Raw genomic sequence first — 26,988 nt, 5'->3', positions numbered from 1 at the left:
CAGGGCACCCTGCACGCCGGGCGGCAGGCTGTTATCCGCAGCGTGGGGAGCCCCGCGGGAACTCCCGCAGGATCCCCAGGCTTGCTGATAGCTTCCTGAAGCCTGGAGAGCGAGAGGGGTCGGTGCGCACCGACCCCTCTCGCTCTCCAAGCTTCAGCGAAAGCCTGTATTCGTCCCATAGGACACACACAGATTTCCCCTTCATTTTTAGAGGGGAAAAGTGCGTCCTATAGGGCGGAAAATACGGTATATTTGTTAATATGCTGAAACATATCATACCATAGAAAAGCGGCTGTCTCAACTTCGCATTAAAGGTGCACTGCTTACTTTCTTCTTCTTTTTTCAAATTATTTTTATTAGTTTTGCAAATTAATACAAATCAAACCTAATTAATTTAATTTAATACAATTTTTTAAAATCAAGTTTCCCGCTCCTGTTGCCAACATATGTCCTCTTCTGTTGTTGCCACATCCTTTTTTCTTGAAATCCACTTAAATTCTTCACTAGATGTAATCCATTCTCCTTTTTTAAAAAAATAATATTTATTAGAGTTTCAAAGAAGTTACAAAAAAGAGAAAAAGAAAAGGAAAAAGAAAAAAAAAGAGAGCAGAAAATACAAAATACAAGAAAGTATAAACAATTAAAAACATTTCCATCTTTCCATGTCTTATCTTTCATTAACTTGTTTCCCTGACCTCCTCACACCTCCCTTTTTTGTATTCTAGTTCAGTTAAATATTTCAGCAAATCCTTTCCGCTTGGTTTTTATCCTAATAATTTATCTTAGTGTACTATAATTTTACATTCTCGTTTCACCACTTTAAAAATCAATTTTTACCTAATCTTTTATATCATTTCTGCTAAAACCACATTGCTTCATTCCAACATCCTTCTAGCATTCCTGGATCTTGCAGTGTTTCTGTAAATAAATTTTAAATTTTTTCCAATCTTCTTCCACCAACTCTTCACCTTGGTCTCGGATTCTGCCAGTCATCTCCGCCAGTTCCATATAGTCCATTACTTTCATCTGCCATTCTTCCCGAGTGGGTAAATCTTGTGTCTTCCAGTGTTTTGCGATGAGTATTCTTGCTGCTGTTGTTGCATACATAAAAAAAGTTCTATCCTTCTTTGGCACCAATTGGCCGACCATGCCCAGGAGAAAGGCCTCTGGATTCTTCTGGAAGGTATATTTAAGTACCTTTTTCATTTCATTATAGATCATCTCCCAGAAAGCCTTAATCCTTGGGCACGTCCACCAAAGGTGAAAGAATGTACCTTCAGTCTCTTTACATTTCCAACATTTATTATCGGGCAAATGATAAATTTTTGCAAGCTTGACTGGTGTTATGTACCACCTGTATATCATTTTCATTATATTCTCTCTTAAGGCTTTACATGTAATCCATTCTCACCACTGCCAATAAATCCTCTTAACAGTGTTCTTTTTAATTTCCATAGGTAAATTCCTTTTCACATGTGTAGTCATTCAAATCAATATTCTGAGACCTGTTGTGGAGGAACATCTCACTGCTTACTCTCTAGGCATTCTGTTTTCTTGCTGGGGTTTGCCTTTCATCAGGGAAGTGAACCTGCCTCATTCTGGAGCTCTGTACCCACTAAATTTGTTCATTGATTTTTCTCATCAATAACTTTAAAAATTATGCCCAAGTTTATATGACTATTGCAGTAGAAATGTTGTTGAGAATTCCACTATTTCCTTCCTTGAATTAGAATAGCATTCATATGGTTTGAGGCATTTTTATTTTTTAAAAAAATCATTGTTTTTCTTACAGCTGTTGGCGAATCAGAAAGTGATATCTACATGCGATTCATGAGGTCACATAAGTGTTATGATATTGTTCCAACAAGCTCAAAGCTTGTGGTCTTTGACACTACACTACAGGTGAGTTGTCCATTTTCAGAATCCATTTCCTAACCATTAGTTGCGTTATTAATAATATACGTGGGTTGTGGCCTATGATACAGATGACCTTGTTTTCAGAATGCAATGCCTCAAAGACATTTTAAAAGTTTTTTAAAAAAATGTTCTTCCTCTTTGAATCAATAATTAGACATCAGTCCTAATGACTAGTGGATGTTCCCTTCCTTTTAAATGGAAAAGGGTTAGTGACAAAGTGCCTTTGTGTGCTTGTGAAAATGGAACTATCAAATATGTTCTAAAATCATATGTTGAACAGATGCCTATCTTTTCTTTTATAAATTATATGGCATAAGGTTTCAAATACCTTGGTAAAGTAATTTTTAAGGACTGCATGCCAGTATTTACAATTTTTATATACCTACCTAGGATCTGTCTGGATGAAGGTCATTTTAGAATTTTTTAAAATAAAAATGTCATAATGAAGCCAACACTTAGACTGTGAAGCTCTATATTAACATTTTTCACTGTAGCATCATTTTAAAGTTGAAAAGGAGCACTGAATATAGCAGAATAGAAACAGAGAAACAGCATGGAACAGATTTTCTGAGAGACATATATTCTTCTAACATGACATTTTAATATAAATTACCATTTCCAGTTGACACAAAATACACTCCTATATTCATTGACTTTCAAAGTCACATTGAATTGTTTACAATGAAAAGTATGTTACTAAAAAAATATCCTTTTATAATGTAGTTGGATTATCTTCTTGTACCTGGTAGGTAAATAAATTAAGCTCTTGTCTTTGTTGATAGACAGATCTTTTTATACAATGCATGCTTTCATAAAGTTGGGAGGCCAACACTCAAACCTTCAGACCTATATAGAACAAAAGTATATATCCTCCAGATAGCCTGAAGGAAACCTAGTCTTCCATTCTTTACCATTTTTTCTCATGATTAAAGTCTTAACATACCAGTGGATTCAGGTGACCCCCCCCCCGAAGAGCTAAGTTTGCATGTCATGCTAAGTCATAATTGATTTTAAACACATGACCTTACCTCTGTACAATGCTGTGTGTGGCACAAACGAGCCACAACATGGCTTGTCATATTTCATACAAATGAATGGTAAGCTAGAAATAAGCCAATAACAAACATTTGAAACAAATTAGATTTACATGATCTGATAAGCCATACAATAGCTTGCTTTGTGCTGCACATGGCACCCACCAGAGGTGGGGGGCATCACACAGTAGGCTAGGAGTCACATTCACGATTAAGCCATGTTTTAAAACAAAGTATGGCTTAGAAATGGATGGGGAACATTTTTTCAGCTGGGGAGCCAGATTCCACTCTGGACAACCTCCCACAGGCCAGTGGTGGGTGGGGCCAGAGGCAAACACAAATGCAGTAATGAATGTGATTTTGTACAGGGCAGTGGGGGATATTCATTGGCTAATACTGCAGGTTTATTAGAAAATAAGTGTTTTCCATGTCCTTGAGTTTGGGAAGCTGCCAAGAACTAAATCACTGTTCCGGTTTGTACATACAAGTGTAATGCCAAATGGATAGAGAACAAGTGAGAGAGGTGTTTCAGTGTATCCATGTTGTTTCTTTAGGCTTGAAACTCATCCATACCTTTCTAGCAAATTGTAGCTGTCATGTCCTCCTCAGTATCAAGCTGTGTGATAAGATTTTTAAAAACAGCAGTGCTCTATGTCCTTTTTTAAAAATGCTGTTTTATTTTGTCTTTCAGGTAAAGAAAGCTTTCTTTGCCTTGGTAGCAAATGGTGTCCGAGCAGCTCCTCTGTGGGAAAGTAAAAAACAAAGCTTTGTAGGTAAGATAATGTATACTAGTATAGAGTTTGGAGAGAGATATTTAATTCATCTCCACTATACAGTGGAATCAGATATAGTGGTGGGTTGTGGGGTTTTTTTGTGCTTTTGCCTTCTTTTCATTTTTTTATTTTATACTCATGAAATACCGTCCGTATCTGTTTCAGACATAACAGGAAGTCTCTGCTTTCACACCTGTGTGGGGGCAATGGGGAAGCTCACTCAAATAGTGAGACACAGTGGTTTCCCATTATCTCTGACATGGGCTTCAAATCATAGAATGGGTGATGGAGAGGGTCTTCAACACTTAGTGCTTTTGTGGAGGAAGCTGAATTCTTGGGGTTTTTTTTTAAACTGACATTTTAAACTGCTCGGAAATGGGATGCTTAGTGTATCATAAAAGCAGGGCTGGAAAAAATATTTTAAATTCCAAGGAGTCAGCATTGCTCTTTCAAGAGCCAAACATACAAAGAGCTGAAAAGGTGCAAGCAGCAATATTTCAGGTGCTTTTGAATTATCTTCAGCTTTTCTGAAGAGAGAGAAGTAATTTCCATTACAAGCAAATTCCTGTTGGCTTTATTTCTAAAATCCCATTTAATTTCCGTAACCCCCCCCCAAAAAAAAACATCTTTCTAGGCCTCACTTCCATGATAAATATGCAAGAATCTAATCTGTAGCAAGACACTACTGGTTCTGACTGTGTCTTTAGTGAACACCATTGCTTGGCTGTGTCCAGTCTTTTTAAACACATGGAGCCCTCCAGACCTTTGCTGCTTGAAAAATATTTCTGATTTTAAAAACTCTTGTATACCTGCCAGCAGAGTGGTAATAAAATCCATGCCTGGACTTGTACTTCTCTCATGCATAAAGACATGAAATTACATACCTAAGAAGAGGATGCAGACGTGATTTTTTAATTTTTTCCCCAAAAAAATATCCCATTGTACTGTTGCCTCTCCCCTGCCGCCTTGGGGAATATTCAGTTGGAATGCCAAACTATAGCTTGACATTATGAGAACACACCTCATACTTTTATGCTCCCTTCTGTGCCAAGATTAGAATTTTCCAGTCAATGCCAGTTGGTCTGAACCTGGTGAGCTAATGTTTATAGCAGGTAGCCACTGTGGTATCCTCCAAATGTTGTTAGATTCCCTGCTGGACTAGCACTGGCAGGGAATTGAACCAAAAAGTGTAAGCCCGGGGTCACCAACCAGTGGGCAAATTTGGAATTTAGAGAGAGGACCATATACACCAGTTTTAAAATGGTTACCGTGAAGATGACATAACAGAAAATGACTGCTATGGGCATAATGGCTTCACATCTTAAAGAGCAAAAGAGAAAGAGGACCACAAAATGGTGCTGACAAGCTTTCCCATCAGCTGCCCCATCAGTGAGAGTGGGAAGCACCTATACTGGCCACAGCTATGCTTGCTCACAGTGAAGCTCTTTGCAGCTCCTGATGGAAGCGTGGGCATCCATTCCTGGCATCCAATGAAATGTGGTCATGTTGAAGGGTGTGTTCAGTTTAGGAGAGGCTGAGCCAGTGTAAACAAGAATTGACTAGAAAGAGCAAACACTCTCCTGCATCAGATTTTTGAAAGGAAACTTCCTGAGACCTTTTGAAAATAACATAGGGAGGTACTGGTTGGCAACCACTGGTGTAAATTACGGATTGGATTGCTCTTACTGTTTTAAAGCAGCTAGTAGGTGCAATAGCAATGGAGCCAAAGAATTTTGCTTCTTCTCGGATTTCTTGCATATAAAAATGCTAACATGTTCCGTATGTTCTAGCTGTAATAGTAGTTCCTTTCCATCAGAAGCTCAGCCTGCAGTCTGACTGCATCTCATCAGAAGTTTCTACAGTATTATTTACAGTAGGCCTATGGCTACAGTTTTGTTCGGCCTACTTGTGTATAACTAAGTAAAGTTGCCAAGCTCTTAACTTTCTGGATTCAGTTTGATTTATTCACAAAGTTCTATAAACACTCATTCCTGACCATTGGCCATGCTGGCTGAGGCTGATGGGAGTTGTAGTTAAACATCACATTGGCTACTTCTCGTTTATAATTAACCAGAAAATGGAATCATCCAATCTTGGCATACAAGGGAAGGAGTAAGCGTGGAAGGTTGAGGTTCCTGATCATATACAAAACAACAGTTAGGAGCTGTTTAGTGAGGACACTTTGCTAGAGTTGTGTGACAAAATAGATCTTATCTGTTTTACAGATGTGAAATGCTATGTTCATTTATTATGTGGGAATTATGTTTCTGTAGCTCTGGTGGTTCTTCTAAAAGGCGGGCAGTGTCGTGTACACTCATATTTCCAAGCTACACTAGGAATTTTTTTTAGGAACTTTTATCAATTAGGGATGCAATATTTAATTTATTTTAACTTGTTAATTAAAAATTGTGTCTAAATATGATCTAAATTTTTATTTTGCATTGTTTTCTCTTGTTACAGGAATGTTAACTATTACAGATTTCATTAATATACTGCATAGATACTATAAGTCTCCAATGGTAGGTACAACCTCATAAATACAATTATCATAAGTGAGTATCCCTGAAATAAAAGCATTGATAACAATGTATTTGATAATATTTTTTTTTGTAATTGGATGGGTGGTTGAAAGAATGCTGCCTTTTGAAGAGGAAGGAAAGTTTTGCTGCTAGATTCTGAATGGTACATGTGAATTTAAGATTCCCACCTTTTCTGTAGACATTTGGGCAAAGGTTTCTTTATCTTATATCACTTATTAGTTATTGAATAAGAGGATAAGAACTGTTATTCCTGTCTTCATATCAAACTTGATACTTTAAGTTAGTGTTTCCTGAACTTGGGTCTCCAGCTGTTTTTGGACTACAATTTCCATCATCCCTGACCACCGGTCCTGCTAGCTAGGGATGATGGGAGTTGTAGTTAAAAAAACAGCTGGAAACCCAAGTTTGGGAAACATCACTTTAGATAATGGGTAGGCAAACTAAGGCCCGGGGGCCAGATCTGGCCCAATTGCCTTCTAAATCTGGCCCGCGGATGGTCCGGGAATCAGCGTGTTTTTACATGAGTAGAATGTGCTTTTATTTAAAATGCATATGTGGGTTATTTGTGGGGCATAGGAATTCATTCATTCCCCCCCCCAAAAAAATATAGTACCCCCCCCCACAAGGTCTGAGGGACAGTGGACCAGCCCCCTGCTGAAAAAGTTTGCTGACCCCTGCTTTAGATAATTGCACGTCTCTGATACTGAAGGAGTTTGTTTTTTATTTCTCTGGTGCATGGGGTAGCTGGCTTAACCATGATAGTTATAAAATGATATGCACAAACCAATATAAAAAGCAGAAATAACATGGATGTAACACAAAGTATGCGGAAAATATGCACCATGGAATGGAGCCAGTGTGGTTTAGTACATGGAATAAGAGTTGGACTGCAGATACCTTGATTCAAAGGCTGGTTTAACTGAAAATAACTGGTTGTCCTGGGGCAAGACACTCTCAGGCACTAGGTTTGTTGTAAGACTGAAATGAGCCAACCCTTCCACAGTTTCATAATATGAAGTTAGGACACAAATTTATACACAGAGATCCCACTTATCCATCTGCTCATTATCCAAAAATTTCACTTATTTGAACATAGTTATACCCAAACCTCACTACATACAAAGCTGATTGATATCCAAACAACTGGAGTTTGCCCACTTCCTTTCCTTCCTTTTTGCTTTGTTGATCTGCAGCAGACATTTTCGGACAGAAACCATGGAGAGAGGGAGGAAGGAGAGAGAGTGGACAAATTAATTTTGTCTTTGTCTCTTTTTGCCTGATTGGCTGCAGCCCTTTTATGAAGAAACGTGGTGGGAGAGGGGAGAGAGATCATGGGTTAGAAATGTTCACATAGGAAATAATGGAAATCACCAGTTTGTTATGCAAACCCTTGCCTAATGAATAATTTCCTGGGTACACTTTGTGTTTGGCAAGTGGGAACTGCATGTAGTTGTATAGGCATGCTGCTGGGATCCAGGATATATCTGCTACATAGCAATTGTGATTGGTATCCAGCCTGTTAGTTCCTGTTGTTTGTTTCAGCATAGCAGCTTTATCTGAACATGCCAACTGTTCCAATTTGCAACTCTTCTGCCTTGCATACAAGGTTGAAATGTACTTTCCTATGTGCTTTAATGCCAGTAAGTTCCAGTTCTCCCTTCAGTCAATCACAGAGCATATTGTTGGAACCATATAAATTCAGTTATAGGGGGGGAAACCCTTTTGGTGCACTTTTAAGGAGAAGAACTTCCTTTGTTAGTTTTTTTCAGGAAATAATCAAGTTGTGCAAGGAGAGGAAACAGCTGACCATTTGGTAGTTAAGTCTGATCTGCTACTTGTCTTTCCCTGTGTACCTGATGCATTTTGTTGGAACAGAGACAGTGAAAATGTTTAAAGAAAAATTTAGATTTCTTTCACCTGGGAGTATACAGCCTGATCCTAAAGATATATATCGCTGGAATGGTGCACAGACACAGTGGGTCAAATGCTTCCTTTTATGATTCCTGTCAGCCATGACACACAGTTGTCTATGTATCCAGCTCTCCCAATACTGGCTTGGCTAGGGAAAACCCTGTTAATTAACAATCCTGTACCAAGGAGAAAGTGGAGTTTTGGGAAATTCTCACTCAGCCTAAGGTCAGGCAAATCTTATCAGATTTGGACACAATGGGAATGAGTATGAAACAGAGCTTTGGAAACTCTAGGGTTTGGCAAGGAGCCTGAAAAGGAACTGGAGCTGGATTTCCCATTGAATTGAACCTGCTAAATCTTTGGCTGCAGGGCTCTATTTATAACAGATACCTATTACTTGTCAGGTGCTTAGATTTCGACTGATTCCTAAGATGTTGCATATGTTAATTGTCCCCAGTCCTTGCTTCGGTCTTTAGCTTTCTTCACTGTTTCTGTGCCACAAAACAGCTGTCCACAACTAATCTATGGCCCTTCTCCTGCAAAGGTGATAAGGCTGTACTACTTTAGACTGCAGTTTGGAGGCTCCCTCTGCTGAATATTCCTCCATACACATTTAGAAATCTAGATGTTGGAGAGAAGAGTTCTATTTTGCTATGTGGATGAAGTTTATGGATGGAGCGCCCCCAAGCAATCTCAGTGCTATAGCCCAAAATAAATTTACCACCTTAGTAAAAAACTATGCTGGTCAAATGGTGACTTATCACCAGGATAGTGCTGACCTATACATTTCTGTTGCGCTGATGTAGCTGTTCTACTGTGACCAAAAGCATCATAGTGATTTATTGAATTTAGGTAACAGTTGCCTGTAGCTCTTCGACAATGCTGGTTTTTTGCTTGTAGCATTGCTTCAATCACATTTTTCCCATTTTGGCTTAGTATGTCTAGAACACATGGAGTAAACATGGTACCGTCCAGATTTTGTGGACTGCATCAGTCCCAGCCAGCATCTGCAGTAGTCTGGGATGTTGGGAGTTTTGGTTCACACTCACTGGAAGGCCCTAAGTTGGCTATTTCTGGCTGAGGGAATGTTTGTTGTTAGTAATCCTTCAGTTGCTAAACAAAGTCAACAAGTTATTTGACATTGAAGTTTGCCATTGTTCTAAAAGGAATAGCAGCAATAAAGAATTTATTATATTTGAATAGTTGAAAAGGCTACTCTGTAAAGTACCTATTAATTGTAGGTTTGTTTGTTTTTAATTTGTTGCAGCAGGAGAAGCAAAAGTTCTTTATTTCTGCATAAATGGCTGTCAGACATTTAACTCACTGAAAATGAATAGTCTTGCTCTGTCAGTTACTGAAACCATAAATTCACTAAATAGTGAATGGAATTAATCATGATGTAAATATAATTAATTTGGCGCAGTTCAAACAATCCTTCATATAATGGTTTGGAGGATCAGGCATACACTGCAGGCATACATTTGCCCTTTTTGCTTACTCTCCTCCATTTCTGGCTTTCTGTAATCTGAATTGGGTAAATAATTGAATAGAAGCAACCAGAAAATGGAGGAGGGAATCCACAAAGAGGAAACATATGAGCCTGTAGCATGTTCCTAATCCACCAAACCTTGAATAGGCCATTATGTTTGACACAGTGGATAGATGTGATGAGAGATGAAATGCAACTTTGTGAATTTTAAGTGTAAGCTTAGTATTATATCTTTTTGCACTTTGAAAACCATAATTTCAATTTCACAATCATTTGATGGGTGCATTTTGTAACTTTAACTTCCTAGAAACCATAGTTACTTCCTCTCCAGAGTTATTGTCCCCTTCCCTTCCTCGTTTTTCATGCTACATATTCACAAGCACAAACCATGTTCATTGATGATCCCAGCTCAAATATGAATACAGCTTCCATTTTACAAAGGATGCATAGTTTGCATTGTTGAAGTGAGTTTCAAGAAGAAGAGAAAAGGAGTAACATCTGGAGAGTGAAGGAAAGGGAGCACCATTAATGAGCATGACTCCTGATTTGCAAACCATGGTCTGTAGAGGAGCCAGGAATTTTAAATTAGCACTGCAGCATTTTCAGCATCAAATAAGGGAGTGTTCGTTTTTGTAAGGCAATAAAATCCAGCTGTACCACTGCTGTAAGAGTTGCATGCGTTCCAATAGCTTATAAGTGTTTTCCATATTTGCTGATGTGTATGGATTCAGAGTTTTTTTTACTCCATCATGAGGAAAGTTGAAGTATTGTAAGTAGAGTTTCTATTTTGCATTAGAGTGCCAAGCACCCATGCCAAGGGATTTCTGTACAAAGTTCAAGTTCTTTCCATTGCTACAAACATTCCTGCCATTACTCAAATCATTACTGTTGCAGTAATGTCAACAAGTCAAACTCTATATGCCAAAATTGGTACTTGGTTTTTAAAGGGTGCTGCAAAGATTCATTCCCTTTAAAGAAGATTTCTTAGGCAGAGAAAATGAAATATGCTTCTTAACTCTTGTGGCTTGCATTCTTTAGAGCCCAGTCTAAAATTCAACATTCAAGAGCTCTTTTAACCCGAACTTCTGAATTATTGAAGCATGGTGCCATAGTGTCAGGAGATGGCAAAGTTGTAATTCACCCGCCCACCTCTGCTAATGTTATTTGGGAACTGCAGGGAAAGATGCTGAACTCAAAAGTGTAACATTCTGGAATCTCCAGTTCTTTTGCTCCTCCTGTTATCTTGGGGTCTGGTAGCAATTTTATGCCAGGGTAGGGATGATACAGTGGATCTGAATATGTATATTAGTGCAAAATGAGTGTGCAGAGAGGGCCTTTACCACACACAAGTGTATAAGCTTCTACAATGATATGCCAGTATAACTTTGAAGATTCATTTGCACATCTTGGACAAGCACACACGACACTACTGGGCATGTGTTGCAATCTCCTTCCCTTCCCTTATTAGTGTTAACTATGTTGCAGCATTTTGTCTGCACTAGCATTAACTGTAGTTAGCTTTGAAATTAGGGTTTCTACCTGACATGGAAAACGGCTTAGTTTAACACAGATGTAATGCTGCAGTATGGGGAACACTAACCAGGGAAGGATGGAAGTTTCTGAGCCTGTGGAATGCTCCTGATTGCCTAATCTAATATGACAAATCAAAAGTGGCATTTTCAAACTTACTTTTAAAGTAAGTGTCTTGTAAAGAATGCATGTAGCTACCCATAACTGTACACAGCTAGTGATAGGGATAAGGGGCTGCTGCTGACACTCAAGTTATGATGTAATCTTAATCTACACAAGAAAATGGAAGATGTCCAACTTTTCTGCTTCAGCAAGATTTTTTCATTATTTTCTTGACAGCGGAATGAATATATTTTGTTAGCAATGCATTCTATACCTGGTTATTTCAACCACTTTTCAGCCAAGTGCTCTGATTAGTTTTATCAGTGTAGGAAAATAAAATTTCATTTTCAAAACATGCAGATGAGAAACTTGTTCATCCCAGTGCTGGTGTTAGCAATTAGTATTTTCCCACCAGCCTTAATTCCTGTTTGCTGTAATGTGCTTGCAACAGAGCATAAGAAAATGATTCAAATTAGAATGTAATTGTCAATTCCAGTGGCTGTGTATGCAGAAAATCTAAGTATTTGTTCAGGATTTTGGTTTAGTTTCCAATTTGTCAGCCTTTCATTGCATTTTAAAGTCCCCCATATTGCTATAGTTAATCTCAGCATATTAACCATGTGCCTCAGTCCTAATTACTTGAAGGTAGATAGCCTTTAGTTCACTGGCCATTTTAAAATTATATGCTAAAGATTTGAGCTTTAAACCTGTTTTTTCTTTGCAGGTACAAATCTATGAATTGGAGGAGCACAAGATTGAAACATGGAGGGGTAAGTATCCTTTGAAAGATACGCACTAAGAATGTGATTCACAACCTGTTATACAGTACTATACTATGTGTTGTCCTTAATACGGGAAAGACTATATAGTTCAGTGGTAGAACATCAGCTCTGCATGCAGAAGATCTCAGGTTAAATTCCCAGCATCTGCAGCTTGGGCCAGGAGACATCTTGCCTGAAACCCTGGAGAACCGCTGCCAGTGAGTGTAGACAATATTGAGTTACATAGACTAATGGTCTGACTCAGGAATAGTTTCCTATGTTCCCTTAGCCTGAGAACCCAGATATACTTGGGCTCTGCCATGGGATGTGGAAGAGATTCCAACACAAGTGTGAGTGCTGGAATCCATCCTAATTGCTCATATCTTGGGAAAAGCTCAAGTCTGTTGTAGTCTGTATTCTGTAAAATTCTAAAGGGATTAGCTCAAATTAAGGCCTTTCTTTGCAGGAAGGATAATATTACAGGAAGGTAGGAGTTGGAGGTGTAAAGCTTTAGAGACAAAATTAATGTAGGTATTTTGGAAAAGCTCAAGTCCTCATTTTGGCAAGAGTAATGGAAGTAGTAAAAGAGATTATTGGATATGATTTGTTGAATCCTAAAATATTGCTTTTGGGATATTTGAAGGATCATCTATTGCTGGAGGATTTTAAAACAGTGAATAGTTTACATGATAAAAGTTATCTTGGAAATCCCCATGAAACTCTTTATTATCACCTTCAAACGAGTGAATGTGTTATTTCTTACAAAACTTCCATGTTGTAAGAGAGGATGCTCACCAGGCAAGTTTATTGAAAAGTGTTTTTTTAACAATCACTGGAAGATGAAATATCACAGTAATATTCACCTGTATGTGTTATATATTTCTGACTGGTGGTGTAAATTTTAATTATTACATGCTGCATGTTTTGATTTAAATATGGGTAATAATGGCTTTTTGTATTTATATTTTCATAAATATAAATTGCCTCCCTTTGCCTCTTTCCGCCTTACCAAGTCACTCCTCAGGAAACGATGGTTAGATAAAAAATTGAAGATCTTTCAAAAAATATTCATCTTGAAGATGTGTCTTCAGGACATGCTATGTGTTGCAGAAAAAGTTGGAAGTTCATTTATTGCTGCAGGTGCCTGAGAAGACAGTGGCGCCTTAAAAACAAAAAGCACTTACATTAGTAATCTGAAACACTTCTTTAAAATACCCTCTGCTCAGCCTTTGCTGTATACTCTTTTATGGTATTCATGTGTATTAATATAGTATTATAGTGACCTCTAGTGATTGCTCTTATGAACCACTGCCATTCTTTAATTTAGTAAATCATTGATTGTCCTCACTTTCATATGCCGGGTTCACTGCTAAGAGTGTGTGTGGATATTTCATGAAATACTATTTTTTATTATTAATTTATGAAGCATTGGTTTTGTTTTTAATTATACAGAGCTTTATTTACAAGAAACCTTTAAGCCTTTAGTGAACATTTCACCAGACGCCAGGTAAGATGCTTTTCTACTTTTGATTTCTGAAAATGTAAATTGTGCTAATACATCCATCACACAGCTGCAAGGGACAACTAAGACAGATAGTGCATGTTAGCAATTGGTGTTTCTAAGTTTCTAACTTCAATTAAGTTTCTAAATTGGTGATAGGAACCTTTATGGCTTATCTTAGAATCTTTGGGGTTTTTGAATCTGATTTTTTTTGGGGGGGGGTCATGATTACACAAGAAATACTGAGGATATGGCATAAGTTTTCTTCCTTTCCACTCCTGCTTCCAGTTACATGTATTTCTGTATGTAGTATTAGTATATTACTATATAAGTGAAGCTTGTTAATGCCATAATTAACCATCCATTCTGTGTAACCCTTCAGAGCCAGCACAAGGACATTTAGTGAGAAAGCTGTTGTGTTTATTACTGTTATTGTCCTCTATTTTATTTTGCATTTGAATCTTAGTAATCTTCAGGTCCTTATAAGTAAAACATTCTCTTTCCCCACCCCATCACAAAGCATTTTCCTGTTTGGCTGACAGGATCTGATATAATATTGATGTTAAACTGTACTATACCTACTTTAACAATGATGTAATGAAATCATCTGTCCTTTAACTCAGTTTTCACAACTTCCTCCAACATTATTTACTAAAAATCACTTAGTTGGTAGAGTGTAGCTTTGGGGGAATCATCAAAGCTGTCTTCGGATATCACAGTAAGAGTATACTAACAGCTGCAATAACTTTCTCTTCAGCCTTTTTGATGCTGTGTATTCACTGATCAAAAACAGAATCCACAGATTGCCAGTTATTGACCCAGTGAGCGGAAATGCACTTTATATACTTACCCATAAAAGAATCCTCAAGTTTCTCCAGCTTTTTGTAAGTAAAATAATAAATTCCTATTACTGCTTGATGTTGGAACAGACAAAGCTCACTGTTACGTTAGTAAAGTCTTTATAAACAACTGTACTGATATGATCCATTCCCTTTGAATACTCTACACTTACACTGGAAGAGAAATAATAGGTATGTTCCCGTTGTCTCTCTTCATGCAGTTGGTAGCAGGCCTTTACTCTGCACTCCAGTGATAAAAGTGTTTCCATCCATAATAACTATGCAGGAAGTATTTTAATTGGACCTGTGCAATCAAGCAGTCTCAAAAAAGACTCTTAAATAATCCAGTCACTTTTGCAGGTGACACTTCATCACCCGGTTTGCATGTGCGAGAGGAAAATCAAAGCTTCTGCTTTCACTGCAGACTAAAGCACCGTTTCCTGTTACGTAAAAACTTGTAACCTTAGTCTATTCTAACAAGATCCTGGATTCTTTTATCCTACTGGAGTTTGAATAAGGAACAGTTCCTTAAGTTTTTATTTTAGTCAAAAGTGCAAGCTTCCACTCTCATTTCTTGTTCATAGAGGAGGAGTGGGTGCAAATTCAAGGCTTGGCCTGCCTCATTTGCAGTCATCTGGCCTAGTTCAGTCACTTGAAACTGTAGTTGATTTTCCTAGGTTTTTATAAAGTTTAGGAGTATAATGAGATTATAGTTGAGAATTATCAAATGACCACATGGATGGTTTTTGTTGTCTCACTTTTCCTGTGACAAAATTTCTTGTATTGAGATGGGTCATGCAAATAGCGTTTACAGAGTATTCAGATGGCAGCAACTTTATAGTGTTTACTGCCAAGAAACCTTCATCGTAAAAATCTAAAATGCAAAAATCTAAAATCTAAAAATGCAAACTTTGCATTCTCATAATAGGGCTCACCTCTGAGTTCAGAGACAGGATTGGCGCCAAACTGGGGCACTGAGAAAGGAAAGAGGTATTGACATGCTCAGAGGAACTCTGAGGTTTGCAGAAGTAGAACATTTTGAAAAACAAACCACAAAACAGCCCAGTGAGGACTGAGCATGCTCAATAAGCACAGAATATTGATTGATTGTTGGAAAATAGAAATGTAGAATGGACAGGGTCATGATTGGCTGGCTGAAAACCTGTCCAGGAGCATTCCTACTAAGAGGCGAGGATACACTGCAACATTCTTGGAGGTTCCACTTGTCTGTAATCGGTACAATAAAAAGATATGCTAGTAAAACTCCTTAGACATGCTATCCCTGTCATAACTCTCCTGCAAAATTCAGTGTGCTAAATGTCACAGCTGCAGAAGCATGTCCAAATGATGCCTGGGTTATACGACACTCAGAAGTTCTAGCATTCAACCTTAGATAAGGCATTAATAATTGCATTGTGAAGCTTGGATAAGGAAGCAGCAAGCTTTGAATGATAACTGTGCTGTTTCATTCATAAGCTACATCTTCAAAACACCAAGGACACTTGTGCCACTGCAATCCATGCTGCAATTATAAAAGCTGTGAACGTGTTACTGTATATTGGATATTTATTGTGTTTTCCCAGTTCAGGGCATCCCTATATGGGCAAGAAACGTGGGACAGAATGCCAGAATAGAGTTCAACTTCAAAGACAGTATTAGCTTCATTCTAACTTTGCCCACTAATATTAAGCTTACTAGGCTACTAAAATATGTTACCAGTTGAAATACTTGATAAGGAAATTCCTTGCGTGGTAATTTTTAAAACTGTGTGAGCTGTGTAGCTTAAAAATGGTAAAATATGCCTGTCAAACAAGTACTTTTTTAATTCTTCTAGGTGTCAGAAATGCCAAAGCCTGCCTTTATGAAGCAAAATCTGGATGAACTTGGGATAGGAACATATGACAACATCGCCTTTATACACCCAGACACTCCTATCATTAAAGCATTGAATATATTTGTAGATAGAAGGATATCAGCACTACCTGTTGTGGATGAGTCAGGTGTGTATTCAGTAACATGGCTATCGTTCAGAAGGAAATAGTTTATTTTGCTAGTGATTATCTGTTGTAAGTGCTAAATTATCTGAGCCGCCTTATTAAATGGGAAAAAATAAAAGGAGAAAAAAGCTTCTTTATCACCCTTTGATCAATCTTTTATTCATAACATCTCTATCATCTCACTTGAATTAATTACGTTTCTAGGAAACTGTAATATAACAAAATGGTTTCATTCTGTTTTGGTTATCTTGCTTTTCATTATCATTTAAAGCTAAAAGCACATTTGCACATATCCCTTCTCCACTCTCATCAAACCCTATAGGATCTAGAACAAAATATATTTTTGCTTCTCTTTTCAGTTGTGTGTTTTCACTTCAATAAAATTACTCCTGATTTGCACCTCTATTTTTATTATACCTGCAGTAATTTTATTTTCCTTCCATTCCAATATAATGTACAGAAAAGTGCAGATGGATTGTGCTTTTGCATTCCTTGAGTAAGGAAGGTGAAATTTCCCATTAATTATTTCTGTTCTGAAATCATTGAAGCTAAAAATTCACTGTTTCCTAAAATATGTTCACCTTTTTATATGGATTCATCCTGCACTATAACTTGTTGACTCAAAAGTAAGCATGTACAGAATCACAGGCCTAGTGTGTGTCATATACACATTATGGAAGTTAACCCCATGACCGCTGAATAAACAAGCATGGGACCAAGTTGTGAATCTGTTAATACAACTTCTAGGTGTATTTACCTCCTTCTTGAAGAAGTGTGCATGCACACGAAAGCTTATACCCAGAACAAACTTGGTTGGTCTCTAAGGTGCTACTGAACAATTTTTTAATTTGTATAGAGCAGTCTTTGTGCTGGCCAGGGACTGGTGGGAGTTGTACTCTTAAAACATTTGAACCAGGTTGACAGAGGCTAATATAGAGTATTGTATTTGGTTTTATAGCTTAATTACCAACATAAAGTTTGTTTTATCTTCTGTTTTTAGGAAAAGTTGTAGATATTTATTCCAAATTTGATGTAATAGTAAGTATTTACATGTTTTATATCTTTTTAGATATCTTTTATATCTCTCACTTTTGCCCAGAGGCTTTTCCTAGAATAGAATGGTCCTTTTTGCTCTTTAGTTCCTGATATTTCTGTGTTAGTCTCTAACTTCAATTATTCCTATGATGGTTTCTATGAGTGCTTCTAGGGGGGTGGGGAGGTAAATTTCCTTGGAGAGGAGAGAGCAGCTGGCAACCAACAAAAGACTGCAGTCTGTTACTCGGTGTAAACCTAATGGTGCCCATCTCCTAACCAAGATTGGGATATCATAGGTTTGCATCCCCCTACATTCTCCCCTCATCTGTGAGCACCCACCGCTCAATTTGAGATTTGTAGCTATCTATGATTAGTGTTAGAAAGACACGGGTGGCGCTGTGGTCTAAACCACTGAGCCCTAGGGCTTGCTGATCAAAAGGTCGGCGGTTCAAATCCCCGCGACGGGGTGAGCTCCTGTTGCTCAGTCCCTGCGCCTGCCAACCTAGCAGTTCGAAAGCATGTCAAAGTGCAAGTAGATAATAGGTACCGCTCTGGCGGGAAGGTAAACGGCGTTTCTGGGCGCTGCTCTGGTTTCGCCAGAAGCGGCTTAGTCATGCTGGACACATGACCCGGAAAAACTGTCTGCAGACAAACGTCGGCTCCCTCGGCCAGTAAAGCGAGATGAGCACTGCAACCCCAGAGTCGTTTGTGACTGGACTTAACTGTCAGGGGTCCTTTACCTTTACCTTTTGATGATTAGTGTTATGTTTACACACTAATTTGCACTAATCCACAGTTTGCAACCATGATTAAAGTGGAAATCTGGTGCAAACTGAAAGGAAATAGGACTACCCATTTGAGACAGGAAGGAGAGGAGTGTGCAAGCTCACTGGGTTTTCCTGATATCCTAAACTTGGTTTGGAGATCAGGAAACATTAATCTGCAAAGAGCCAATCATGTTTAGCAGAGGCACAATAGGCCTCCTAACTGGCATGCAAGCTTGGACATAATGTTATATCTTTGTGCAACCTAACATTGCACATATTTATTTGGATTGTACTCTTAGCATATCTGGAGGACTGGGTTTTTGTTCCATTTCTGAAATGAGCTTAGTAGCATCACATTCCTGATATAAGGGGATAATATATTGGGTGTTTCGTTAAAAAAAAAAAAAAAAAAAGAGTCTTATGTAATCACTTTTTTTCAGAATCTTGCTGCTGAAAAAACTTATAATAACTTAGATATCACAGTGACACAAGCCCTACAACACCGCTCTCAGTATTTTGAAGGTGTTGTGAAATGCAGTAAGCTGGAAACACTGGAGACCATCGTGGATCGGATAGTTAAAGCTGAGGTGAGAATTCTTGGACCACAACACATTTCTGAGTAGTGTTGCTAACCAGAATTCCAGCTAACACAATTTCAAAGAAGGACTCGGATGATGTCTGCATAAGACTCCTTCAAAGTGTGCTAGAATGTGCATTTAAACTTATATTCTGTAATCCTACATAAAGCACAACGGCTCTGTACTTCATGGATTCTTTATTCTAACTTTTAAAGACTGTCATATTTCTTACACTTTCTTTAAAATAAAAAAGTAATTGAGCATGATGAACTACTACAACCTTGGAGACTTCGGGTTTTGGCAAGCAGTGTGACCAAGCCCTGATTTTTGTGGAGATTGTGATGGCTACCTATGAAAACATGTGGCATTGTTGATGGACTGAAGTCTAAAGGTCTTTTGCTGAAATGAAGAGGTGGGAGATCTAAAGTTGCTCTAACCTAAGGTTTATAGATGATAAACTTAGCTGGACTGTTGGTGGTTATGTGAGAACTGTGACTTCTGCCATATTTTTTAAAACTTGATGAATATTAGTTTGCAAAGGCACATCACAGAAATGTGGATTCTGCTAGCGCACCCTTTAATCAGTACGTGACAACTAGTATACATTGGTTGAAAGGGGAAAAGAAATGCAAACTCATTGAAATGTTCTTGTAAGTTTAATACAAAGCACATAGTTCTGGATAAGGGTGTAATCAATAATTACGCTTTGCTTTCAAAATACTGCACGTTTTGAATTCTGCAGTAATACCAGGGACAGGACAGTTCTTCTGGGATAGTGCTGCCTTTTAGCTACAGGCATGATCACCTTGCAAGCAGCAGGCTAGGAAGTAGCTTCCCATCTAGTTATCAGAAAATGGGTATCAATTTGAGCTTCTAGATTCAAGCTCTTAGACATCCCCCTTAAAATCTTGTGATTTCTTCCTTCCTTCTCCTCTAGGATGGGACAGGGTAAATGTTATGAGGTATATGGGAAACTTTCCCATATAACCATCACCATTGTAATGGAACATACACTCTTCCTTCACTGACAAAGCCAACCAAGCCATAATATGCTTTCTCCTTTTCCCCTCTCCCTGCCCAATGCCCTAATTTCAGACCATAATTTGAAAAAGTGAAATGCAAAATATTCTGAGTTATATTTTTCATATGGGATAAAATCAGTTATGACACCCGATCAGGTGCATACCTGCTCTCTGACAAAGCAAGAACAGGTAGCAATGGAAACTTTCCAACATTAACTGAGATAGGTGTGTGCTTTAAAATCAATCAATTTTATATCAATTTTATTTTATATATTTCTAAACACATGTAATTATTTCTATATATAATTTTCTAAATATATTTCTATATATATTTCTAAACACATGTAATTATTTCACAACATACGTAGATACCAAAAATCTGAATTAGATTAGAGGATGGGTGGAGGGTTTTTTAAAGTAATTGGTTATTACTGTTGCGTCTTGGCAAAGAAGTGTTTGTACTGTCACTTTATTATTCGATAGCCTTTGAGTAATGAAGCTGTTGAACTTGAGAAAGATGGCCAAGTGACGGACCATGTGATAGTCCATACTTAATAGTCATATTAAACCCATCCATCTTAATAACCCTGTCTAAAGTATCGCCAACGTAAGAGGAACATATATAAAAATAGAATTTCCCCCCTTTTCTATTTCTTTCCTGTGTTCCCCATTTGTATCAGGTGGGTATGACTGTTCAAATACAAGAGAAGAGGAGCTCTAAGTTACCTGGCCGGTATGTAGTTCACCTCTGTCCTAAACTGTTGAAGTACCTTGACTTGAACTTTGCTATGTCTATTTCTTTGACAAAGGCCTCTCTTGCTCTTTGTTTCTTGTATTTCTGAGTTACTTTTAGCAAACATTTTGATGGAAGTTTAAAGTGGTTACAAAATTGGAAAATGGTTGAGAGCAATCATAAAACATCAAATGTTTAGTAGAGCCGAGGTCATCTGTTGAGAGTCTGGTCGTTCTTTAAATGCTTTGTGGGAACTGATCATCTCACCATTTTGCATCTTAATCATTTGGGCATCTTTCCCATAAACAACTGCTGTCTTACTCAAATGTCTTCGTGGCAAAGCTACAAGTACTCCATGATAAGTGTGCGTATTTAAAAACAGCTGAACAAAACTTTTGTCAGATTATAAAGCAAAAAAGATGTAGACCTACTCTAGAAAAGCGTGTCAGATAAGGTTGTGGACTTTTCCCTCTCAAACAGCTGTTCACTTACCCCATATATGAGATGCCAACTGTGGCATACTCCATGTGGGTTTATGGCACTGCTGTTGGCATGTTCCCCAGTTCAATTAACTAGATGCAAACTCACAAACAGAGGGCTGCTGGCACTGTCTACTCATCAATGCTTGACTGGTTGTACATTTGCCCAAAGGGGTGGCTGTGCAGTATAGCAAACTGCTTTTGAAACTCAGGAGATGTGATATGTGGGGAGGGTATGTTGTTTAAAAGTCCTACCGAGCAAACACAAACTATAATATGCACCTAAAATAGTGGTGCATAAATTTTAAAGACACACCATTAAGCTGACATTGTAAATTAGGCTATTCTAATTATAAGTATGATTTAACTATGTATGGTACCAGTAACATTACACTTCACTTTTATAATAAAAATAGACTTGTTAGTTTTAGTCTGTTCCTTGTTAGATTATGTGGCAGTGTTTGGGTTACAGACAGTATCTATTTTTAACAAGAACTTTCCACTTGAATGTATTCATAATGAGTAGGAATAATTTATGTTGAACTTTATATTCTGTTCTGACAATGAGGAAAATGCAATCTGCACTCTCAGATTTCGTCTATCTGTCGACAGACAGTTCTTTACTGTTAAATAACACCTTGCTAGCATTTCAACAATTAGCCTTTCATAGCTGTGAAAAGTGAAATGTATTCTGCTACTGTGCAGCATGTCCCTGTTCAATTATAGAACAGCTGGGCCTCCAGTTATTCATGTACAAGCCCACAGAAAAGATGTGAATGCAAACGCACAGTGCTAACAGTGAGGGAAATTGGGACTGCTTTTTAATGACATACTGGTGTAAAACTAAATGGTCTGATCCAGGCTTCACCTAGCGGCATTGGAAAATGGAACCAGTTCATGTTTTCTCTTTGTATCTCACTGTAAATTCGATTTGAATGTGGTGTTCCCTCCTGGGTCTCTGGAGCTGAACAAAAATTTGTTCCGGAAAGTCTCTATATTAATTCATTGAGGGGAGTTGAGTGTCCTTCTAAATAACTTGATTCATCTGGCTATTATTAACATGAACGTGGAGTGCACTGCTTATTGGCAAATACAGTAATCCCTTAATATGCTTTTGTTTCATGTTTGCAGGTGCATCGATTGGTGGTAGTGAATGAAGCAGATAGTATTGTTGGTATCATCTCCCTCTCGGACATCCTACAAGCTTTGGTGCTCTCACCAGCTGGTATGTATGCAGCATTTATGTATTGAGTTGTTCTGTAACATACAAAGTATCATACAATAACTTTATGCGCACAACAACTCTTGAAAGTTGAGACTGATGCTGATTTGCTCAAGGCCAAGTGGGCTTCGTGACTGAGCCAGTTGTTTCCTGTATTCACACCAAATGTCACAATGATAACCTTAAAACCAGCACATATTTTAGTTAGCACTCCTAAAATGTGAATTTCTCCATTATGTGGAGAACTGGATTAATACTTCTAGTTATCAGGTAGTCGGACAGATTGACCCTTGTGCATGTTGGAGCATTGGTATGCACAGTAATCTCTCCCTTGCACACAAATGTAATAGACTGAACTTGCACTTGCACTTAGTGTGCTGGACTGCCTCTGATACAAGTGAGCAAAGAATTGTATACAGGCCGCAACTGCTATGAATGCATTTGGGTGTCAGCAGAGCTTTGCATCTGGACCATAATGTCCTCGAGCTAAAAAGTTTAAAATAATAAAAGGTACACTGTATATTGCATTAGAGCTTAAAAGTAAAGTTTATACATTGTATATTATGAATAGTCCAAACTTCCATAAAAAATAAAAGGTTTGGCAGAATGCATAATGGCTTTGAAAATTTCACTGGGTGCAGGGGTAGAAAGATCAAATTTTTCCAGGCACAAAAATGTTATGTGTTGAATGCTAGGCAAATGCAATCTCTCCCATGATATGAGAGTGTAGACCATGGGTAGGCAAACTAAGGCCCGGGCCCAATCGCCTTCTAAATCTGGCCTGCGGACAGTCCGGGAATCAGCGTGTTTTTACATGAGTAGAATGTGTCCTTTTATTTAAAATGCATCTCTGGGTTATTTATGGGGCATAGGAATTCATTATTATTTTTTTCAAAATATAGGCCAGCCCCCCACAAGGTCTGAGGGACAGTGGACCGGCCCCCTGCTGAAAACATTTGCTGACCCCTGGTGTACACATTTTCTCACATCTTCCTTTCCGTTAACAGGTGCCAAACAAAAGGAAAGTGAAACTGAATGATTGCTGTGAACGTATAAACCTTTGTAGAAGAACTTGATTGAAGTTACTGCGTCATCTTTGCCTCAAGGACACTGGCAGCACTAGAGAAGAGAGAAATGGGGATGAGTATGTGTGTATTGGGACTGAGTGTTGGGTAACTAGTCTATTACTTCCCAGTGACTGTCACACACAAAAAGCAGCATGACAAAAAGCTTATGTATTAAATACAGGCTTGCATTTCAAAATGTTTGCTGAAAGACTTCACATGATGTCCTTCATCTAAAATGCACTGTATCCTGAAAACAAACATCTTTTGTATTTGATAGAAGTCACTGCTCAGCAACAGATCTCTGACATAAGGCAAGTGTATGGCATATTCATATCATAGTGCCTTATGTCAAAAAGCCAACAATATGTCATCGCTGTTGCCCATCACAATAAGAGGAAGTATTGTGTGAAACGAGACACTGTATTTGAATGTTCAAGTCGCTAAACCTAAAACCAAATCAGTTTCAGTTATCATTAGATTTGTCATAAAAGCTGTAATTTGAATATCAGTAGATTACTTTAAGACTTTAATGACAGTTTTGTGTGTTTATAAATGTTGCATTCTGAAGAGACGTTAAAACAAGACTGATCTAAAACCAGCTTTATTTATTTTTATTTTCTTGCAATTTTTTACACATCTTTGGTGGATAGCTAAAACTTCACCATATTCATTAATAAAACATTGATTGTTATATAAGAAGATCTCTCATTACTAAAAACAGTGGTGCAAACCATGTGGCATTTAGATGGGTTGTACACAAGAGGCACAGAAATCAGGGGTTTGTCAAATGTATTACCACTAGACACCTCATATATCCACAGAAAAGATGCTATGAAAAAGTAATCAACAAAGGAAGGTGAATGTTGATTGCATATAAACTAGCAGAAAAGTAGCAGTATCATGCTGGTAGTCTGTAAAGATTGGAATGAAAACCAGGGTGTGGAAATAATTCCAAAAGTCCTACTGTGTAATTTTAGTAACAAAAAAATCCTAAGTGTCCAGAAGATGGCATAATCCACTTAAAATTACACCCATAAATCTCCATATGCAGTTCAACCACATGTTCTGGCATATTCCATTTTTAGGGCGATTCAGATTAATTCCTTTCAGAAGGTAAACTGATTATCTGAGTAAACAATAAACATATATTTGTTGTCCAAAATGTAGTTGTTTTTAAGGATGTGCTCTTCTCTTTTTAATAAGCTTATTTTTTAAAAAAATCAGAAAACAGGCAGTTCTTTTCCCTTTTGAGAAATTAAAGAAAGATATCTGTGGAAGACTCTGGAGTTGAATAGCTTCTTTCCAGGGAAGGTCCTGTCCCTTAAGCATCTATTTGTCCCCTGTACATGGTGTGGATATGTTGGCTGTATACTAGCAGGATGTATCTCTGCATCAAGACTTCCCATCCCTACTGTTCAGACATCATTGCCAAAGTGCCTATGTTCAGTGCAATGTCCTGATTTTGGGGTGGGGTGTTGTAATAAAATACAGTCAGAGCGCTAACCTCCCCAGCGCTTTAGAGTGTGCTTGATCATTAATTAACCGTTTCTTCTTTACAGGTTCTGCCCATTTTATAATTGTTTAAAATATTTATATTTCACCTTTCTGCCTTGCCAATGCCTGACAGAAAGCAAAAAATTAGTACAGTCAAAAGAATTATTTTAAGGGCAGTGATAAAAGCTATGGGCTCTGTTCACTCCTCCAGCCTTTCAGTGTTTCTGTTGAGACTGTTCCAACTGTGTCTCTTGAAAAGTTTCATGATAACCATTAGTTAACTTCGCTGGGGAAGGTTTGTTCCTTTTATTGTCTATTTCCTCCCATAGCAAATAGCTCTCTTTAACTATTACATAATGAAAGGAAGCCAGTAGCTAAATCTTCATACACACCACACACAAATGGAACAGGCTTCAGGGGCAATTCATAAGTAATCCACACACCCAGTTGTGCTGCATAGGTAGCAATAAAAAGCACTAAACCTGAAATAAGGCATCTACTAATGTTGCAAGAGACCTTTGCTGAATGGAACTGCCTTGTGAATAAACATTACAGAAGACTTGGCCATGGAGAAGAACGCTTGTGGAGTATATAGTGCTATATTGCACCACTGTGGGAGGCAGTGGAAGACAGAAGTGCCTGGTGTTCTCTGGTCCATGGGGTCACGGAGAGTCAGACACGACTAAACGACTAAACAACAACAACAACATTGCGCCATGTAGAAACACACTGTTAATTTCACATCCAGATGCTTATGAAAGAGCAGTGTGAAGGGTCTTATTTTGGAAGCAACAAAATAAAGACACCCCTCCCCCCCAAAAAAAAATATTTGCTGTGTCTGTGGACATTCAGAATGTGACGCAAGACAGGTCCTAGTTTTCTTCTGCATCATTTACATTTCAAATAGGTGATACGTATGATACAAAAAACAAAAGGAACTGATCGTGCTTACAATCCAGAATACCCTGTTCCTTTTATCTACACTCCAAACCATTCTTGTTGAAGGAACTCCTGACCCCTCCAACAATACATGATGGTGTGTGCAAATTTCATAGTCTACGTCTGAAGGGTGCCAGTACAGCATGGAGGTCTCTCATGAAAGGTGAACAATTATCCAGAGATTTCAGATGGGATAGATAAGATTTTGTCAGCTGCAGTCAGAGTTAACATGGCTGAGAAGGACAATGTACTTTCCCACCATTGATACTGACTTATATCCTGCTTGTATCCTCTTCAGAATCAGATAGGTAGCCGTGTTGGTCTGCCATAGTCAAAATAAAAAAAATCCTTCCAGTAGCACCTTTAGGACCAACTAAGTTAGTTCTTGGTATGAGCTTTCGTGTGCAAGCACACTTCTTCAGATACACTGTATGATACACTTAGTTGGTCCTAAAGGTGCTACTGGAAGGATTTTTTTTATTTCCTCTTCAGAATGTGTGCTTTAAACAGGTTAAACATTAAAATTAAATACGTAAGCGAAATACGTGTATGAAACAACAACTGGGAGCAATTATTAGTAAATGCTATTGGATAAGAAAACTACATCCCATGGTGGCCAAAGCATCTTTAAATTAAAAAACACTTTATAAGCTGAGAGAAACATTGTATATACTAATAGTATACTCTTTCTTCAAGTTTGAATACTTATGCAGCCAAAATGGCACAAGGCACTGGGGAGTATCAGCAAGCTAGGGAGAACTCAAAGGTTTGCAGAAACAAAAACAGGAGGGGTTATGAAATCGTATTATCTGAGAGGAGTGAATGGCTAGAACACAAAATACTATTTTATTTATTAAAAAATGGCAAAGTTTACAAAGGAAATCAACAAACACAATTAATAGATGGGCAGGGTACAAGTAATAAATTATTTATCATCATCAGAGCTATTTCTCTAGAAAAAGAGGTGCCAGAACTCACCATGAAATCCACCCTTGTTCTCTTATAATGACAATGGCAGCCATCTGAGAGGTGCTGGAACTGAATTACGGCAAGGTCCTGTCTGAAATAAAAGCCCTGATTTATTATTATTATTATTATATTATTATTATTACAGTATACAGAACAGAAAATATCAAAATCCATGAAATGGGATTCCCTTCACTCAAGATGCACATAAATTCTACTGAAACATCTGTAAAACCACCAGCATACATTCACCCATAAATGCAAGCATGCTCTCAACAATTACTTGTCCCAA

At 37.9% G+C, this 26,988-nt stretch overlaps 1 protein-coding gene across 1 annotated transcript in view; it reads left to right on the top strand.

Moving 5' to 3' along the window:
* The window catches only part of PRKAG2 (protein kinase AMP-activated non-catalytic subunit gamma 2), a 208,106-nt gene extending 183,306 nt beyond the window's left edge, over window positions 1-24,800 (top strand). Inside the window, exons 5-15 of the mRNA XM_080974338.1 lie at window positions 1,736-1,902; window positions 3,643-3,724; window positions 6,185-6,243; window positions 12,021-12,066; window positions 13,510-13,564; window positions 14,316-14,442; window positions 16,232-16,397; window positions 17,395-17,432; window positions 18,637-18,783; window positions 22,140-22,233; window positions 23,238-24,800. Of these exons, the coding sequence (XP_080830464.1) occupies window positions 1,736-1,902; window positions 3,643-3,724; window positions 6,185-6,243; window positions 12,021-12,066; window positions 13,510-13,564; window positions 14,316-14,442; window positions 16,232-16,397; window positions 17,395-17,432; window positions 18,637-18,783; window positions 22,140-22,233; window positions 23,238-23,269 (1,013 nt within the window). The 3' untranslated portion in view covers window positions 23,270-24,800. The remainder of the gene's footprint in view (window positions 1-1,735; window positions 1,903-3,642; window positions 3,725-6,184; window positions 6,244-12,020; window positions 12,067-13,509; window positions 13,565-14,315; window positions 14,443-16,231; window positions 16,398-17,394; window positions 17,433-18,636; window positions 18,784-22,139; window positions 22,234-23,237) is intronic.
* Window positions 24,801-26,988: the final 2,188 nt, after the last annotated feature.

The sequence above is a fragment of the Podarcis pityusensis genome (assembly GCF_964106645.2).
Source record: "Podarcis pityusensis genome assembly, chromosome: 12".
NCBI lineage: Eukaryota > Metazoa > Chordata > Lepidosauria > Squamata > Lacertidae > Podarcis > Podarcis pityusensis.
This window is presented reverse-complemented; position numbering and strand designations above follow the sequence as displayed.